Genomic DNA, 21,510 nt, shown 5'->3' on the forward strand with positions numbered 1-21,510 from the left:
ACCACTCCTTCTTGGTGTTGCATTTGCTCTGTCAGTCAGTGTATACTCTGACTTACGACATTATTCTGCAGGAGATGTGTAAACAATTTTACATTTAATGTTGCTCTTCGCGTACACTACTACTCCCCCTCTTGACCAATCTATCGTTTCAGTGTAATTTAAAGCCAGGAATGTTAACCTCTGAGTCCGGTATGGACTCCTTGAAAAATGTCTCAAGTATAAACAGTATAATGCCCATTAGGAATGCTAACTGTAGTGGATTCATACGCCAGCCATGGATCATCTGGGAGAAGTGTGATCTACAGGTGCCGGGGGAAGAGTATATTGTAATTTACATTTTGTTTTCATGATTTATTTATATTATTTTCATCAGGACTTACATAAAGAAAAAAACAGACAGGGGGAATACGTATTTAATTGATTTAATTGATTGCATTTCATAACTTGGGTTAAACTGACATTCCGTTAACAAAGCAAAGACTGCCTAAAGCAGAAAATAATTCCTTATACACTTGACCCGTTCGATTCATCGCATCAGTTGTGCAGCTATTTTAGATCAAGTATTATGGAGGTTCATTAAAAAGTCATTGTATGAAGTTAACTTTAACCCGTAATTAATATATGAAAGTTGATCAAATTTTGGATCGCACCCACCTTATTACTACATTTAAGTCGCCGAGTTACAGAAGCAGCAATCTCCAAAATATATGAAAATGATATATTTCTGGCTTATTGTACCCGTTACCATCACTGCATATCATGACAGCGGTTTTAGTTACTGTGTAGCTTATTTTGTAGTGGAAAAATCGGCTTCATCTGAAAATACTGTCAGAATGCACATGAAAGACGGTATATGTGAGGAAGGTCATGAAAGTGCACGGGGGAGCAGAAGGTAAGAGTTCCTACTATTACCGGTATTCGTTAACCTCGGCGCTAAGTTAGGCGGAGTGGTTAGCTCTAACTCACCTGTCATTACCCTCAGCAATTAACTTGGAACTCTTTTTTTGGCGTAGGACTATGTGCCTCTCCAGAAATGCAACCCTAGTTTCTAAACTTTTTGACCTCCTGATGTGGAATCGAACCCACGTATTTCTGGGTGAACCGACCGTACAATTATCGCCTCGATTAGGCAGTCCACCGATGAATATACAGTATTATAGAAGCTTGATGCTATAAAACTAGAAGGACTCTGTTAAAGAATTTTCTCTATTTACCTAGTTTATTTTCAGTGAATGATGGAAAGGAATGTGTGTTCTAGCCATACATTACAGACTTTACATGTGTGTAACCAAGTACTCGTCGCCATAACAGGAAAACCGACGACTTAAAACCTTTTATTAAATGAAAATCTAGTGAATAGAGTCCTACTCCGAAGTATTTGGGTGTCACACTTGACAGATCCCTCCGTAACTTATCGAGAACACCTGAATAATAATACTACAGCCAAAGTTCGTTCCAGGAACAACATCCTTCAAAAGCTGTGTGGTACTACATGGGGATCAACAGCTGCAACACTTCGTTGCTCTACACTGGAACTAGTCTACAGTACAACAGAATATTGTGCTGTTTGGCAAAGTCACATTCATCCGCCTGCACTGAGAAAACTGGATGATTTGGTACGTGAATATAAGAAAATATTGGCTCACCCGGATCTTCCAATTCATGGCTACATTCCAAGTGAAATATCTGGCAGGTTAAAGTCCAGACATCCAGCAATAAAATCTGCTGTTGAACTTTTCAATAAGGGCTTCCATATAAATGATCGTTTGGACGAAAAATGGATCCAACATGCACCACCAGACATTATAACTGTTTTAAATACCCGAATTAAACCAGCTGATTTTGATCTGCCTCGACATACGTGGAAAACTGCCAACAGGATTCGTACAAACCATGGAGTATGTAATGACTTCCTCTACAAATTAAACAACATTTCTGATCCATCTTGCGTTTGTGGAGCGACTCCCCAGCCCATCCAACACACTGTGCAGCAGTGTAGTATTACGTCATTCTCGGGTGATCTGAAGGACTTTCTAAAGGATGACTCGAACCGTACTTTGTCTGGCTCTGTTGGTGGTGCTAGTCACTGCAGCGTTGGGAGCCGTCACGGAAGAAGAGGTCAATGAGCATCCAGGTAAGTTACATCAAGGACTAGCTGATGACTTTCTAACGTCGACCCCAGATGCTGTTAATTGGATAGACAAATTAACTCTCACTATACAGGATGTTTCCGTAAGAGCGTGAAACAAATTAACAGGACATGAATAATTTGAGGTGGGGAACCTGTGGTCGGAGAAGTCGGCTTAAGGAGATATGGAAGTAAACTTGTCTACCACTTTGTGTCGCATTATTGTTTTCCATCTTTGAATATTGAATTTTCACGACCGCATTGTAATCGAAACAGACTTTCAACGTATTAGGTCGTGTTACGTACATGTAGTACGTGTTGAAGATATGTTAAGTACAGAACAAAAATGGCCAGCCGGACACCAGTGGGATCCGAACCCACAACCTCCCGATTTCGCGTGAAAATTCAATATTCATTGGCATGCCCCACAACGGGTGACTTAAACGCACTCTACAGTGTGCTGGCAGCAGTGCCAGACCTGTAGCTCAGATCCTTTCAAACAGAAGAAAGATGGCCTAGGCCACCATAGCTCAATTGGTAGAGCAACCGACGCGAAATCGGGAGGATGTGGGTTCGGATCCCACTGGTGTCCGGCTGGCCATTTTTGATCTGTAGTTAACATCTCTTCAACACGTACTACATGTACGTAACACGACCTAATATGTTGAAAGTCTGTTTCGTTTTCTATCTTATTTATAACTAACATGCGTACAAGTTTACACGTACTGTGCTGTTTATTTACGTGTACATTCATTATTTCCTGCAAGGAAACAAGGAGGACGTCACGGTGCAGGTTTTGTTTACTTTACCTGTCCATAAGGTGGTTCTGTTGTGTCGTGTTTACATTGGCTCATGACAGAACGTGTTATGAATCACGCATGCATTGAGGTTGTTGGCCGTTAGTTTCATTTTTAGGTCATTACAATGTCTTCATTAGGAATTTCGCGATTGGAAGCAATGCTGTCATATGCAATATTCGATCAAATGAAAAACCACACATTTTCTCACTGTTTTATGTCTAATTGTAATAACGCCCTAGTTATTTTATTATATAGGCCTAATTTATATATTGTTTTATATTCCAATGTGTTGCCATACGCTAAATAAATAATACTTTCAGGTACGAGATATAGCTGTATGAATCTACAAGTGCTGCTCTTGGTCTATGCTTTTCTTCACTCATTGTGCTGTTACATATGCTTTTTTTTTTTTAAAGAACGAAAGGGAAGTGGGAATTTCTCGCAAGTACAACATTTTTAATGAATTATATCTTCCCTCAGGATGACTCGAACCGTACTTTGTCTGGCTCTGTTGGTGGTGCTAGTCACTGCAGCGTTGGGAGCCGTCACGGAAGAAGAGGTCAATGAGCATCCAGGTAAGTTACATCAAGGACTAGCTGATGTACCCGTGCTTCGTTACGGAATTCTACATTGTATACAGAATTCTAGATTAGGTAGTGTACACGTTGTGAATAACAGTGGCGTATGCTGCGATCAAGACGTGCTCTACCACTAGACTTCTGTTTTTGATACCTGGTTTAGTGAATGTCAAGCCTCAAGTGTTTTGAGCCACCGGAGTAGCCTGCTGTGTTGTCGATGCTGTTTCAAAACTGACTGCCTTGGCCTCTGCCACTGCCAATACTCAATACCTGATCAGTGGAAATGGTAGCTTCGGGTTTAACAAAGTAAAGTCCGGCTTTATGGCTAAATGGGTGGAAAGTTCGCCACTGGTCCGATGACCCCGGTTCAAATCTCGGAATCAACGTCCTCGTACTCTTAATTCCCCTCGCTTCGGAACTGGGTATTTATGATATCTTCATTGGGTCACTACCAAGCCTTTCCAGTGGCTATGCACCACATTATTATTATTATTATTATTATTATTATTATTATTTCTTTTTAATATTATATTATCATCAAATGAACATGTGGAATTTTACAGCGTTACAAGCGGTCGTACACGTCGTTCACTAGTTTATTAGCTTTCTTGGTAGCTAAGTGGTGGTATCCGACCCATGATCACGGGTTCGATTCCAAACAACAAAAGAAAACACTAAACCTGAAAAATTACATTTCATTCTAGCAGATCTACGTATCAAAAGAAAACTATATTACTCCTATAACAGCAGACATTACTGTGTCTTCCTACAAGGATGCAGAAGTACTGTAGATGGGAGTGAAATACCAGCACTCTGTTATCTATATAATTAAGTCAGAAGTATGAGGTGAGGAAGTATGTGTGATAAGTAGAGCCCGGATTTCCATGCAAATGCATGTTTTTCAATAAGCTAGCTACATTTCTCAAACTTTGCAAATATTCGTTTTAAGACTTAACAATTCCAAATAACCGTCCTCTTTCCTTGCGTGTTTGCATGTTTTGGCCATTTTAGGAGAAAATCCATGCATAATGCATATTTGGAAGATTTTGGATTTAATAACGAATATTTGGACGTTTAATATTGCATGATATGGCTTTTATTCTGATTTTGACGCATATAAATTGTTAACATGCATGAAGTGCCATTTCTGAATGTTAGTGTGCAGAATGTGGGACAATTTTTCCACGTTATAGGCTATAGTATGTCTATTACTGAGAGACGGAGAGAATGTATTCCTGGCATCCTATGTGACAATCAAAGTTAGTAGCCTACATACGGTACAAGTCCTATAATCCAATTAACCAAACACTTCCTTATCTGTTGCTTGAGTAAATAATGACGTATTTCGGAAGTCCCCACGTCGATATCTAATTCTTAGGAATAAGGTGTCCCAGTTTTACAGTTGTACATTGCTATAAATTGAACCGTAAATTGTGCATTAATCATTGACGGCTCATTTTTCGTCTGTTAGACGAACAAAAGAAACCTTGTATCGCACTTCTGTGGCGCCGCGTTACTGGGATAGCAGCTTACAAACTCTGGTTTTTTATTGAACCCTCTACCGTTGTTATCCTGGAATGTCCTACCCGGAACTCTCACTCGTTACACGTCTTTGTTATCGCAGCAGGTAATCGTTACCAGTCATTGAGGACATTCAAATGTGTCTGCAATCATCGCATGGAGAAGTAGCTGCCGCAGCTAGAGATAAGTTGAACAAATTAATTAGTTCAAATCCTGATTTTGAATTTGTCAAGCTTATAGAAGACGTATTGTGGTGAAAATGCAAAAGATGTACAATTTGACCTCATTTTGTCCAAATGTCTTCATTGAAGTATGCATCTATCACTTCCTGTGATGTAAAAAGATCATTTTCTGTGCTTAAGAATGTGCTGACAGATAAACGGATGGGCTTAAATCAAGACAATTTGGAGAAATTAGGGTAGTTTCTGTACAATGTTTCAAAAAGAACTGAATTTTGATGGTGCATATTTTCCAGTTTATTGTGCATGTTTTGCCATATGATAGTGCATGAATGCATGCATTTTTTGAGATTTGATAGTGCATGGAAATCCGGGCTCTAGCGATAAGGAACGCATTGTCCCCTCCCCCTCCTCTCTCTCTCTCTCTGGTCAGCAGTGGCGATCTGATGGACTGAAGCTTTACACTCCTATCCCCTCGATCCCCTCACCTTATCGATCTATATATATATAAAACTAGCAAGATACCCGTGCTTCGCTACGGTATTATACTGAAATTTATAATTGAATGCTTATTGTTTTAGATATATAATCCGCCGAAATTCGCGATCTGACTCGTTCTCTGCGAGAATCCACCAAAATTCCCGATCTATTATTTTACGGCACGTTTCCTCCCATTTTTAAATCTTCCTTTCCAGCAATCGATTTCGTACTTCCCGGGTTAGGCTCAGGTATTCCTCCATGTCAGTTGGGTCCGTAAATCTTTGCCATCTTTTCCTATAATATTTTTAATACGGATATAATCCTTCAGGAGATCCGGCGTGCTGTCATACTGGGTGCCTTGGCGGCACTGAACCCGCGACCGGACTGCATTCTTAGTCATTACCCGTCCAGGAGCCGTTTCCATCGCGGTAGGCAATTTGACGACGGTCCGGAATATTATTATTATTATTATTATTACTATTATGTGTTGCTGGAATGGCTGATGACAGGGAAAACCGGAGTATCCGGAGAAAAACCTGTCCCGCCTCCGTTTTGTCCAGCACGAATGCCACATGGAGTGACCGGGATTTGAACCACGGAACCCAGCTGTGAGAGGCCGGCGCGCTGCCGCCTGAGCAACGGAGGATCCTTATAAGTACATTAATAACAGTAAAATCAATTGGTCTCACCTCCTTCTACACCCCACCGCCATTAAGTTTATTTACAGCCACCCCCCCCCCCCCGAAAAAGAATTAAAAGGATGCTTGTTTCTTTATGTTTAAGGGAGATTCCAAACACCAATGTTCACGTCTATTACCTTCAGTTTTGAGATATAAGTATCCACATAAAAATAATTTACTTTTTTCACTTCATTTCACAATAATCTCTCCTCCCCCTAAATGAATTTTCCCGCAAAAAAATACTTGTTTCTTTAATAGTAAAGGATCTTCTAAATACCAATTATCACGACTCTAACTTCTTCAGTTTTTGATTTATGTGTCCTCATGAAAGGAATTCAACTCCTTTACACTCCCGCCCTCCAAGATGTTTTCCCCACCAAAACGCCTCTTTCTTTGTTTTTAAAGGAGAACCAAATACGAATTTTCACGTCTGTAACAACTTTAGTATTAGATGTATGTATTCTCATACAATTAAGTCAACTAATGTTTCAATTCTTCCCCCCCCCCCCCCCCTTCATTGGATTTTCCGAGAATACGTGTTTCTTTACTTTTAAAGCAGATTGCAAATATCAAATTTCACGTCTGTAACATCTTCATTTTTGAGATATCAGTAGCCTAATTAAAAGAATTCATCACCATTTTCAGTCACTTTTACCCCCCCCCCGCCCTCCACCCAAGTGGTATTTCCGAAAACTAAAAATACACTTTTCTTTATGTTTAATACAGATAAAAAATTTCCATTTTTCACTTCTGTAACATGTTAAATTTTTTAGATATCCGTAAAAATTCTCATTTTAAAATTTCACCCCTGTGGGTTCCCCGTAAGTAGAGTTTCCAAAAACAAATAACCTATATTTCTTTACATTTACAGGAGATTTACACCCACTTTTTACGTCTGTAACATGTTACGATTCCAAGATATTCTGTAGATATAGTCTTTCAAAAAATTCACGCCAATTTGTCACTCCTGTTTAACCGCCAATAATTGGCTTTTCCAAAAACTAAAAAATACATGTTTCTTTATTTTTAAAGGAAATCCCATATGCGAATTATCAGTTCTGTAATATCTTTCGTTTCTGAGATATGTGTATCCTCATTAAAGGCATTCAACCCATTTTTCACCCTTTTACACCCCTCCTATTAGGACTTACTGGAAACAAAATATACGTGTTCCTTTATTTTTAGAGGAGATTCTAACCACCAATTTTTACATCTGTAAATTTTAAAGTTTTAAGATGTAGACACACTCATCTTAAAAAATTCACCCCCGTTTTCACCCCCCAATATTTGGATTTTCCAAAAACGAAAAAATACCTGTTTCTTTACTTTTAAAGTAGATCCAAAATACCAATTTTCAGGTCTGTAATATCTCCAGGTTCTGAAATATAAGTATCCTCATGAAAGGCATTCAACCCATTATTCACCCTTTTACACCCTTCCTATTGGGATTTTCCGAAAACAAAAGAATACGTGTTTCTTTATTTTTAAAGGAGATTCTAAATACCAATTTTTACATCTATAAACTTAAAACGTTTTGAGATATAGATACACTCATTTTAAAAAATCACCCCCTTTTCACGCCCCCCCCCCCCCCCATTAATTGTATTTTCCACAAACAAAAAATACGTGTTTATTTATTTTTAAAGGAGATCCCAAACACCAATTTTCAGGTCTGTAATATCTTCAGGTTCTGAAATATAAGTAGACTCATGAAATGCATTCGACCCCTTTTTCAACCTTTTCCACCCTTCCTATTAGGATTTTCCGAAAACAAAATATACGTGTTTCTTTATCTTTAATGGAGATTCTAAATACCTATTTTTACACCTATAACCTTTAAAAGTTTTGAGATATAGATACACTCATTTTAAAATATTACCCCTTTTTTACCCCCCTTAATTGGGTTTTGCAGAAACAAAAAAATACGTGTTTCTTTATTTTTAAAGGAGATCCCAAACACCAATTTTCAGGTATATAATATCTTCAGTTTCTGAGATATAAGTAGCCTCATTAAAGGCATTCAACCCCTTTTTCACCCCTTTTCACACCTCCTATTGCGATTTTCCGAAAACAAAAAAAATACGTGTTTCTTTATTTTTAATGAAGATTCTAAATACCAATTTTTACATTTGCAAACTTTAAAAGTTTGGAGATATAGATTCACTAATTTTAAAAATTCACCCCCTTTTCACCCTCCCATTAATTAGATTTTCAAAAAACAAAAAAATACGTGTTTCTTTATTTATAAAAGAGATCAAAAGTACCAATTTTCAGGTCTGTAATATCTTCAGTTTCTGAGATATAACTACCGGTATCCTGATTAAAGGCATTGAACACATTTTCCCCCATTTTCACCCTTTTTCACCCCTCCTATTGGGATTTTCTGAAAACAAAAAAATACGTGTTTCCTTATTTTCAAAGAAGATTCTAAATACCAATTTTTACATTTGTAAACTTTTAAAGTTTTGAGATATAGGTGCACTGATTTTAAAACTTCACCCCCCCTTTTCACCCCCTTAGCAACGGAATATCCAAAAATCCTCTCTTAGCGAGCACCTACATCTTAATATGAATGTATCCCCAAAATTCCATTTCATTATGTCCAGTAGTTTTGGCTCGGCGATGATGAATCAGTCAGTCAGTCAGGACAAGCTATTTTATATATATATAGATAGCTTGTCCTGACTGACTGACTGATTCATCATCACCGAGCCAAAACTACTGGACATAATGAAATGAAATTTTGGGGATACATTCATATTAAGATGTAGGTGCTCGCTAAGAGAGGATTTTTGGATATTCCTTTGCTAAGGGGGTGAAAAGGGGGGGGTGAAATTTTAAAATGAGTGCACCTATATCTCAAAACTTTAAAAGTTTACAAATGTAAAAATTGGTATTTAGAATCTTCTTTGAAAATAAGGAAACACGTATTTTTTTGTTTTCAGAAAATCCCAATAGGAGGGGTGAAAAAGGGTGAAAATGGGGGAAAATGTGTTCAATGCCTTTAATCAGGATACCGGTAGTTATATCTAAGAAACTGAAGATATTACAGACCTGAATATTGGTACTTTTGATCTCTTTTAAAAATAAAGAAACACGTATTTTTTTGTTTTTGGAAAATCTAATTAATGGGAGGGTGAAAAGGGGGTGAATTTTTAAAATTAGTGAATCTATATCTCCAAACTTTTAAAGTTTGCAGATGTAAAAATTGGTATTTAGAATCTTCATTAAAAATAAACACGTATTTTTTTGTTTTCGGAAAATCGCAATAGGAGGTGTGAAAAGGGGTGAAAAAGGGGTTGAATGCCTTTAATGAGGCTACTTATATCTCAGAAACTGAAGATATTATAGACCTGAAAATTGGTGCTTGGGATCTCCTTTAAAAATAAAGAAACACGTATTTTTTTGTTTCTGGAAAACCCAATTAAGGGGGGTAAAAAAGGGGTAATATTTTAAAATGAGTGTATCTATATCTCAAAACTTTTAAAGGTTATAGGTGTAAAAATAGGTATTTAGAATCTCCATTAAAGATAAAGAAACACGTATATTTTGTTTTCGGAAAATCCTAATAGGAAGGGTGGAAAAGGTTGAAAAAGGGGTCGAATGCATTTCATAAGTCTACTTATATTTCAGAACCTGAAGATATTACAGACCTGAAAATTGGTGTTTGGGATCTCCTTTAAAAATAAACACGTATTTTTTGTTTGTGGAAAATACAATTATGGGTGGGGGTTTGAAATGGGGTGATTTTTTTAAAATGAGTGTATCTATATCTCAAAACTTTTTAAGTTTATAGATGTAAAAATTGGTATTTAGAATCTCCTTTAAAAATAAAGAAACACGTATTCTTTTGTTTTCGGAAAATCCCAATAGGAAGGGTGTAAAAGGGTGAATAATGGGTTGAATGCCTTTCATGAGGATACTTATATTTCAGAACCTGAAGATATTACAGACCTGAAAATTGGTATTTTGGATCTACTTTAAAAGTAAAGAAACAGGTATTTTTTCGTTTTTGGAAAATCCAAATATTGGGGGGTGAAAACGGGGGTGAATTTTTTAAAATGAGTGTGTCTACATCTTAAAACTTTAAAATTTACAGATGTAACAATTGGTGGTTAGAATCTCCTCTAAAAATATAGGAACACGTATTTTTTGTTTCCAGTAAGTCCTAATAGGAGGGGTGTAAAAGGGTGAAAAATGGGTTGAATGCCTTTAATGAGGATACACATATCTCAGAAACGAAAGATATTACAGAACTGATAATTCGCATATGGGATTACCTTTAAAAATAAAGAAACACGTATTTTTTAGTTTTTGGAAAAGCCAATTAATGGCGGTTAAACAGGAGTGACAAATTGGGGTGAATTTTTTGAAAGACTATATCTACAGAATATCTTGGAATCGTAAAATGTTACAGACGTAAAAAGTGAAACTCTACTTAAGGGGAACCCAAAAGGGGTGAAATTTTAAAATGAGAATTTTTACGGATATCTAAAAAACTTAACATGTTACAGAAGTGAAAAATGGCATTTTTTTTATCTCTATTAAACATAAAGAAAAGTGTATTTTTAGTTTTCGGAAATACCACTTAGGTGGAGGGCGGGGGGGGGGGTAAAAGTGACTGAAAATGGTGATGAATTCTTTTAATTAGGCTACTGATATCTCAAAAATTAAGATGTTACAGACGTGAAATTTGATATTTGCAATCTGCTTTAAAAGTAAAGAAACACGTATTCTCGGAAAATCCAATGAAGGGGGGGGGGGGAAGAATTGAAACATTAGTTGACTTAATTGTATGAGAATACATAAATCTAATACTATATTACAGACGTGAAAATTCGTATTTGGTTCTCCTTTAAAAACAAAGAAAAAGGCGTTTTGGTGGGGAAACCATCTTGGAGGGCGGGAGTGTAAAGGAGTTGAATTCCTTTCATGAGGACACATAAATCAAAAACTGAAGAAGTTAGAGTCGTGATAATTTGTATTTAGAAGATCCTTTGCTATTAAAGAAACAAGTACTTTTTTGCGGGAAAATTCATTTAGGGGGAGGAGAGATTATTGTGAAATGAAATGAAAAAAAGTAAATTACTTTTATGTGGATACTTATATCTCAAAACTGAAGATAATAGACGTGAACATTGGTGTTTGGAATCTCCCTTAAACATAAAGAAACAAGCATCCTTTTAATTCTTTTTCAGGGGGGGGGGGGTGGCTGTAAATAAACTTAACGGCGGTTGGGTGTAGAAGGAGGTGAGACCAATTGATTTTACTGTTATTAATGTACTTATAAGGATCCTCCGTTGCTCAGGCGGCAGCGCGCCGGCCTCTCACAGCTGGGTTCCGTGGTTCAAATCCCGGTCACTCCATGTGGCATTCGTGCTGGACAAAACGGAGGCAGGACAGGTTTTTCTCCGGATACTCCGGTTTTCCCTGTCATCAGCCATTCCAGCAACACATAATAGTAATAATAATAATAATAATATTCCGGACCGTCGTCAAATTGCGGACCGCGATGGAAACGGCTCCTGGACGGGTAATGACTAAGAATGCAGTCCGGTCGCGGGTTCAGTGCCGCCAAGGCACCCAGTATGACAGCACGCCGGATCTCCTGAAGGATTATATCCGTATTAAAAATATTATAGGAAAAGATGGCAAAGATTTACGGACCCAACTGACATGGAGGAATACCTGAGCCTAACCCGGGAAGTACGAAATCGATTGCTGGAAAGAAAGATTTTAAAATGGGAGGAAACGTGCCGTAAAATAATAGATCGGGAATTTTGGTGGATTCTCGCAGAGAACGAGTCAGATCGCGAATTTCGGCGGATTATATATCTAAATAAGCATTCAATTATAAATTTCAGTATAATACCGTAGCGAAGCACGGGTATCTTGCTAGTTGATATATATAGCAGCAAGCAGCGCGAAGTTAGTCGAGGGGAGAGGAACGTGCCGCCTGGGTGCAATGTCGGTCTCCGATGCCTTGCAGTCAGAAACACGAGCGACGTTTTTCCTCATTGCTTTCAAGTTTTGTAAATGGAACAATGTGTCAGATGCTGACCATCTTCAGGGCTGCCGACAGTGGGGTTCGAACCCACTATCTCCCGAATATTGGATACTGGCAGCGCTTAAGCGACTGCAGCTATCGAGCTCGGTGCGACGACTTTCCTCCATACGTAACTAGTATTACGAGTTAAGAAGCACTTTAGTTTTTATCCACGGTAGTTTCTTCGTAAAATAATGTTCTTGAATGTGAGCTGTGTAAAGTGTTTTGAGTTCTTCACTTACAAGGAAGTTCCATGTAGAGTCTAGAACAGAGGTGTTCACGCTGGGTATTTCGTCTCGCGCGCACACTGCCTAAAATGGTCGGGCGAGGGGACGAACGATCAATGTATGCTCTTCGGTGACAGCAACACTGTGGTTACGTCACAGGCCGTGAAGGTCAATGAACGGTGAACGTCCATTTGAGCATTAAGGGGATAGCGTTTTCTTAATTTTTCAGTGGACAAACAATCCAGGTAATTTTCGATATAATTTACATTGAAAAAATATTTTTTTCTATTTACATATATTGACCTGATACAGTAAAGAGTTTACCGATACCTCGTCCTACTCCTTCGCTGAATGGTCAGCGTAGTGCTCTTCGGTTGAGAGGGCTCAGGGACTGGGTGTTTGTGCTGTCTACAACATCCCTGCGACTCTCTCTCTCTCTCACACACAACACTATCCTTCACTACAATAACGCGCAGTTTCCTACATATGACAGATGCCACCCACCCTCGTCGGAGGGTCTGTCTTACGAAGGCTGCACTAGGCTAGAAAATTCCACAAGAAATAATAATAATAATAATAATAATAATAATAATAATAATAATAATAATAATAATAATAATAATAATAATAATAATAATTATCATCATCATCATCATCATCGTATTCTTCTTCTTCTTATTATTATTATTATTGGTACCTCAAAATATGCCTGTACTCTACGCAATAAATTGCGATTTTCACTATTATACATTTTAAAGAGGGATATAACCGACCTGGTGGCCATGATTGTTTAGGCGTAAAGTCTATACCGGTATGGTCTGACAGCGTGGTTAGTCGGTTCGAGTCCCGTTGGTCGGAAAACAATTTCACCATCAGAATGTTGGCCTGCAGGGTAGAAGAATGGTGATACATAATTTCTGATCACTAGACTGCGTGCCAAAAGCCCGGATTATATTCCAAACCTCTCCGCAGTGCACATATGTAGTGAGAGCATATGACTCTGTTGACAGTGATTCGTCCGTCAGCTGGAGACGTTAAGCCTTGAGCTGACCCGTTGATGCTATTCGACAGGAGTAGGCTATGTGCCGGCACCGGGTTTCACCTTCTCCCTTCCTACTATCAAGTCATTAATTTCATCTCATGAACTCCGATGAGGATGACGTCAGGAAGGGCATTCGGTCGTAAAAGCTCCTTACGAAGATTCATCTCACTTCATACCTGGCACCGTAGAGAAATAGGCCAAGGGCTGGACATACTGTACACGCACATTTTAAGAGGGGTAAGCTTTGATAAACATTACTAATATAATAAATACTTAAATAACATAATTTGATTATTCACTTGAAGACATACTGTGTATCTATTTGTCATTGCATTTACAGTGTTGTATCCGTGTCTTCACTAAAAAAAATGATGAAACCTACTAGTTATTTAGAGGCTACCTTTTGTCAATAGAGGTTTGATGACAAGTTTTAAATACTATTTTCATAAACTCAATGAACAGGGAAAGTCATATAACATCGTAACACTGTGCAAAATCAAGCATTAAACTTGCTGAAGTCATCATCATCATCATCATCATCATCATCATCATCATCATCAATGTCCCAGTCCATTCGCCCGGGTGTGGTTAACAAGCCTCCTACTCTCCTTTCTGTCCTTCCACTTTCGCTGCTCCATTAATTCCGCCACATCCAATCCAGCTTCTCTAAAGTTCTTCCAAATATTATGATCCATCCACCTTCTTCTCAGTCTTCCAACTGGTCTCTTACTGTTAACTTCTGTTTCCAATTCCCTTCTTGCTACCCGTTCCTCTCCCATTCGTTTTACATGTCCGAACCATCTCAGTCTTGCTTTCTGTATGTTCTGAACTAACGGTTCTATATTTAGCTCTTCTCTAAGTGTAATATTTTGGATCCTATCTCATCTTGTCTTTTTAACCGATGTTCTTAAAAAAATCATTTCTACTGCTTGGATCTTATCTTGTCTCTTATTAGTTACCAGCGTTTCTAGTCCGTATGTTACAATTGTTGTACAAATTTACTCATCTGCTGACCTGCTAAGCCTAACGCATCGGAGGATTTTCTTTCGGCGTTTACTCCTTTAGCCTTTGAAGATCCCTCTTCTCCACAAGGCAATGGTTTCCTCTTCTAATTTTTCCCAGAGAGGATGGGTTGCCTCATCCACCATCTTCGCCATTCCGAAAGTCTCCGTCCTGCCTAAGATGCTGTTAAGGTCCCGTTAACCCTGGGCATGGGTTCCACGTTATACCCCGTGACACTGGGTCCCTGCCTGAACTTCGCTCTCCTTCACACCGGCCTACTCATGTGGAGGATACCCACCCCCGCAACGTGGATGCGCCAGACAAGAATTACTCAAGTGAAGGATAGGGAAGTTGACCCTATCTCCCTCGGGTTAATGGTTGTGTATGATGCCACAACCAATGGCTAAACTTGTTGAAGTATGTAAATATATTACATTTTACTGAATGAATAACAGGAATTTTACTTTTCTTAGTGGACATTCTGTCATTCTCATGCAAGAAATTGTAAATCGTGGTTGCACCTTTCAACCCCGTATAATTGGTCTCTCATATAAACTCAGACCGAATGCACGGTGTTTATTCTCTTGAGTTACGGCAGCTAAAGTGTGGGAGGTGCGCGCATAGTTCTTGACCTTGCAAGCAGCCTGCGCATTTTCAACCTGGCAAGCATCAGTCACCAGTCAATCTCAGCTGTTAACAGGGTGAGACAGTTATCATTGCAACACCGTATTTTCGTATGTAAAAGTTCTGGGTTCATCTTAATGGTCGTGTGAACAGTCATAACTCTTGGTATTGGTGTGTAAAAAAGTCCTAATAGTGTTTATGAAGTCCCTCATTATGATAGGAAGATTGGTGGTTGGTGTGCTGTTAGTGCAAGACGAATAATTGGGCCTATTTTTTCGAGGCGATAGGTACAGAGGTACCAATATGACATTTTGACGCCATTCTTCCATCAGTTAATGGAAGAAGAAAAATCGCATGGGTGTTTTCAACAAGTTTCAGCCACTTCTCACACAGAAGATTCCCTTCTTACAATCTCGGAAGTGTTTGCAGACAGAGTGATCAATGCTGGTCTATTTTCCCCTCGTTCTCCAGATCTAACAGTGTGTGATTTTTACTTGTGGGGTAAACTGAAAGAAAAACAAATCCTCACACATTGGAAGAACTGAAAGAAATCATTACCAATGAAATCAGAAACATTACAGTGGCAGAACTCACCTGCACCAGCCAGAATGTAGTTACCAGTGCCTGTATAACTCAGGGAGGACGACACTTCCAGCATCTTTTATGAAGTAAGATTGTATACACACTTGAAGCAGGGCGGCCGCGCGCGACCTAAGTTCGGCTCAGGCAGCTGCTGTAGCGCCAGTGCCGGATTAAGGTGTTTGGGGGCCCTGGGCTTTTTAAAAATTTGGGGCCCTTCTTCGTAACATCACGTAAGACTTGTGCACTGAAGTCGTTACAGAACTACTTCCTCTTACATTAATAGGGAAGTGTTGAAATAGACAACAATTTTTCTCTATTTTTCATGTTATTAATTCACAATGCCAAAACATATTTTACATTCGTCTCATCATCACTATCAAATCGACATGCCACCACTAGGACATTTTCTATCCATTTTACAAGAACATTACAGTTGTAACTTAAGAATGGTTCAATAATCAGAGGTGAACTGGAAGTTCCTCTTCCTGATGCAAAGATGTATAGCATGCGCATTCCACCGTGCTTCCCCTGTCCTCTCCCGCTCACTTCCTAGACCTCCTCCCCCCTTCCCAGTCTGCCCGTACTCGCAAGCTGCCAGATATACATTTTCGTCAACGATAACCTTTACAATAATTGCAGTGCGTAAGTAGCGAGGATTCGTGTCTCCGGACGGTAATTGATTCTAGCAGTGATGAAATACTAACGCGGACAGCTGATAAGAAGGAAAGAAGAAGGAAGGAAGGAAGGAAGGAAGGAGGAAGGAAGGAAGGAAGACTGCGTGTTCGATATTTTGCGAGCGTAAATATTCATATTCATGCACGGAGGTGGAGCAGCAGGCCTTTATATACAATTTTAGGTTCGGCCAAGGGCCGGGGCCCCTTCGCACAGGGGGTCCGGGGCTGCAGCCCCTTTAGCTCCCCCCCCCCCTAATCCGGCCCTGTGTAGTGCACAGTACAAACACTGTGCGTTCGGTCTGAGTTTATATGAGTGACTCTGTATTTACATTGTAACGTGCCAGTTGTCTTTGAATGCGTAAATATAGGAAAATAGAACTGTGTCTATTAATATGGAACGCAGTATAATTGAAACCAGAATATTTATAAAAAAAGGTCTGCTTTTCTTGCTGTTATAGTGTCTTTTTTATACTGTACTCCAATCAGCATTTCGCCGAATGGTGTGGGGAGAGCTTCTTACAGTCACAATCGAACGTCTCCGCTCCTGTCTCATGCCGAGTGTTCGACTGTGACGCACGCTTGTACGTAAGCAGCCCGCATTTACGTCAAGCGAGCCCAACCGCACTGCGCCCAGCCCAGCAACTCTGGTCTAGATCAAAGAATACGGTTTGTTGAATCGTAACTCTTTTTGACATAAATATGTCTTAGTGCTGTGGTCATCCGAAAAGTTGGGTGACGTGATGAGACAAAATGTGTAACGGAAGTGTGGCCACAAGATGTTTTACCTAGCAGCAGTGACCTTGAGAGGTGCACGGACTGTAGATTTGTATAAATAAAGTGTGTTGAAATAGAAGACACTAGTTTAAGACAGGTAGTGTAGTACAACGAGCAACCAGATCTACGCTGCATCACGTCTGCCGTGGTAGTACTAACATTCATATCCATGGCCTTCCTCTTACGGTACACACTGTAGAAGTAAGATGTAAATTCAGCCTCCTGTTTAGGCTATGTCTTACGACTGGCGGTCATCTGAAATTAGCAGCCGTTGATGTTTCACTTAATAACAGTGACCTTGAGAGGTGCGCAGGCTGTAGATTTCTTTAAAAAAAGAACCTCTGTATCGATCTCTGTGAAATTATGCAAATACATCGTTCGTGATCAGTGAAAAAAATGAAATGGCGTATGGCTTTTAGTGCCGGGAGTGTCCGAGAACAAGTTCGGCTCGCCAGATGCAGGTCTTTTGATTTGACACCCGTAGGCAACCTGCGCGTCATGATGAGGATGAAATGACGATGAAGACAACACATACACCCAGCCTCCGTGCCAGCGAGATTAACCAATTATAGTTAAAATTCCCGACCCTGCCGGGAATCGAACCCGGAACGCCTGTCACCAAAGGCCAGCAAGCTAACCATTTAGCTATGGAGTTGGACTTCGTGATCAGTATTTGAATTTTATTTAATGAAAGACACAGTCATGATCATCAGCTTTTCGCAAAGGGGGAAGTTTTATTTTTTTTAAATAGTAGCTTATGGGAACCTTCAGTTTTTATACTTTTCGTTTCTGATTGGTTGAAATCCGCTTCACAGTAATGTAAACACGGATACGTCAGAGAGATTATGAAACTGAATCATCGAGCACCAAACTTAATTTGGTCGAATTGTTTCTCCGCCTGACTGCAGCATCGTACCCCTCTACATAAAAATGGCGTCTCTGTATTCCCAGCTGAGCTAATCTGCCCCCATCACCATGTAGACTGTTTTCTAATTGTTGTTCTAGTTATTAAACTCAATTTGTGTCAAAGAAAAGAGCCTGGAATATGAACAAAATACACTAACATGCAGGATAACCAGGGGCGTAGCCAGGAGGGGAGAGGGTTACTGGGGGGTCAGAACGCCCCTCCATGGAATTTTTACAAAAATAAAATAAACATAAACTGACAATAAACAATCAACTAAATGAGTGTTCAGAGACATAATTGTAGAAACAACATACCTGTAATTCACTAGTATCATTGTCCTCATAATGACAAGTCATTCGTGTACGTCCATTGTGTTCTACCATCATTTTGTAACTGCAACCCACCTCCCACCCTCACCCCCATCGGCTGATCCTGGCTACGCTTCTGAAAATAACATACAGATATCTTCAGTAGGTTTTGTATTATGGTGAAACCCATGTGTAAAACTGAAAGTTACCATACAGAAAACGAGCAGCAAACATATGACAGCGTGGGGCACAGAAAGTGAACTACATGAACATTCTTTTTAAGTAGTAGGGATCATCAAATTCTTTCACCAGATTAAAGAGGGAAATGTACAGGGTGAAAGGGAATGCTGCACCGCGATCATACTTGATAGCACAGAACTGTATTTGCAATGTATACGTGAAGACCATTTTTATTCTTCCGACGTGCTGTAGGAACTGTTGTAAAACATTTTTGTAGGGTAATACAATAGGTAAGAGCACAGGCCGCAGTACAGAGGCTTGCTTCTAGTCGCAAAAGAAAACAACCTCACTACGTACGAGTTTACAAACACTCGTCACGTGTCGAACGTAATGCAAAACGGAAAACACTAACTTTTGTCCTTCTGGACAATAACAGGACGTCGACAGCTGTACCATGCTGTAGCAAATACACTTCGTATACACCATCACGTTTCCGTATAAATTTCTCTTACATTCCGTATTATATAAATTTATTATACAAGTACAAATTCAAATCAATGCAATTTCTTGACCAATAAAAATGTTCCTCGCCCGTTAATGTTACAGATCACCGTGGCAAGTGTTACGACGCCAAGAGAAACGAGGGTTACGCCATCGGAAAGACCTGGCACCGTATCAAGGAGCCATGTGTCCAGTTCTCGTGTCACAAGGGCAAAACGAACGGCAAGTACATCATCAGAGCTACCAGGTGAGTGTCCTACTCCTTACACAGCACTTCCAACCTTCCAGGCCAGAAATTAAGATGACTTTAGAGCGCAGTTCAGGGGAAAATTCTCTAAAATCCAGTAATTGAAGGGACATCCTATAGACGTCATTATTATTATTATTATTATTCATCCATATCATTTTTGTCCTTATGGACGGTGTTTGAACTCGAATATCTCATGATGACACAATTTTCACTTGTTTCCTTCTTATGGACAGTGTTTGAACTCGAATATCTCATGATGACACAATTTTCACTTTTTTCCTTCTTCCTCTTCTCTTCCCAAAATCTCTTCATCCTTTGCCTGTGCTCCTGTTTCCTTTGTTCTGTCCACAATGTTCCTGTATTCCTCTTCTCATTTACTATAAATTTTGTGTTCCTAATTTTGTTTCTGAATTCATCTCTGTCTATTATTATTATTATTATTATTATTATTATTATTATTATTATTATTATTATTATTATTATTATGACATGACCTACGGCCTATCCTACAATATTAGTCTATCCCATTTTCACCTATACTGCGCTCCATCTAGCTCTGCCTCTCGGAACGTGATTTAGCTGTGATAAATGTCATTTTCTGGGTTGGTACCCCTTCCTGGTTTGTTAAGGTGGCACTAACAATGTCCAATCGGCGACCGGCCTGCTAACTATAAACAAGCAAATCATTTCCTCAGTGAGTGTCTTCCTTTGTGTTACGACTGGGCTAATGAACTTCGTGTGTAACTACTGAATGTGCCTACTATATTCTTGATAGGTTAAAATAAGGCCTTAAAGGATTATCCGCTGAAGTGGAAGGTTGGATTCTCTTTCAGAAAGTTGAGTAAAATTTCATTCTTGCGAGTAGATGACCATGGGGTTCACTCAACCTACAACAGGGTGTGTACTAACAGCTTTACCCCATGTCGCCTTTCATTTCTCCTGCGGTCTACGTGATCTTTGACGGAGATAAAAGACTATAACCTGTTTTATATTTGAATTAATTTTCTTAATCCCAGTTTGTTGGGGTCGGCACAGAAAGTGAATTTGACCCAGTTTCACGGCCGGTTGCCCTTCCCGACACCAATTCTATGTAAAGGGATATATTACTATTCCAGGTTTTGTGGTGGCTTGCAGTGTAGTGTGTTGTATATAGATTTGGATTAAGACGGAAATACGAGGCGTTTTTAGAATTTTGTTTTACATCGCACCGATACAGATAGGTCTTATGGCGACAATGGAATAGGAAAGGCCTAGGAATGGTAAGGAAGCGGCCGTGGAACTATTGCAGGAACTATAACGTTTAAGTAGGTTGCCTAGTACGTTTTTTAAATTTACAGAAGACAATTTAAAATTTCTTTTAGTGTAAGGCAATCTGCATGTTTTTGTTTTCTAAATTACTGTGCTGTAATGTTTAACATAAGTAAATTTTTCGTGTACACAGACTTTTCGTGTACTTTCGTAAGTCCGTGTTTTTCTATTCGAGATAGTCTCGTTACTGTTCACCTGGATTTACCGTGGCCCTACTGCAGCGGTGGCCACAAAGTCGCACCTGTGCAGCACACTGATATGCTGTGCAGTGAGCTTTTTTTTTTTCGGGGGGGGCCCACGAAGCCCGCTCCCCCCGCGTGACCATCGACTCAATCTACATGGCCTCCGACATGCTATTATTTCTAAGAAGAAGAAAGAGATAGCAGGGAGAAGTGGGAAGTGATATCTGCCGGTTTCCGAGTCAGACTCGCTACCACGGCAAAAGTTTGTGTTAGGTAAGGTGGTGTTGATGTATGGTATTGAAGGGTCAGGGAAAAACCACATAGGCAGAAAGAAGAAAGAGCTTACATGTAAAACCTGACGTCTTTTGAGAGAACATGCAAGGATGTGGGCTGGAAAAAGACCAGAGGTTGTGTTAGTTAGGAACAGGTAACATGCACAAGTCATAAACCCATTCCTCGCCATTCCGTCTGCCAGGGGATCAGTCCGTCTGAGCACTGCAGTGACTAGCGCGGTCCTTGCCGGCTGCGGAGCCATGC

The 21,510-nt window shown here is 39.5% G+C and overlaps 1 protein-coding gene across 1 annotated transcript in view; it reads left to right on the top strand.

The window, feature by feature from the left end:
- Positions 1–3,349: 3,349 nt before the first annotated feature.
- The window catches only part of LOC136856886 (U-scoloptoxin(16)-Er8a), a 28,963-nt gene continuing 10,802 nt past the window's right edge, over positions 3,350–21,510 (top strand). The window contains exons 1-2 of the mRNA XM_067135107.2: positions 3,350–3,503; positions 19,339–19,480. Of these exons, the coding sequence (XP_066991208.2) occupies positions 3,410–3,503; positions 19,339–19,480 (236 nt within the window). The 5' untranslated portion in view covers positions 3,350–3,409. The remainder of the gene's footprint in view (positions 3,504–19,338; positions 19,481–21,510) is intronic.

Source organism: Anabrus simplex, chromosome 1, assembly GCF_040414725.1.
Source record: "Anabrus simplex isolate iqAnaSimp1 chromosome 1, ASM4041472v1, whole genome shotgun sequence".
NCBI lineage: Eukaryota > Metazoa > Arthropoda > Insecta > Orthoptera > Tettigoniidae > Anabrus > Anabrus simplex.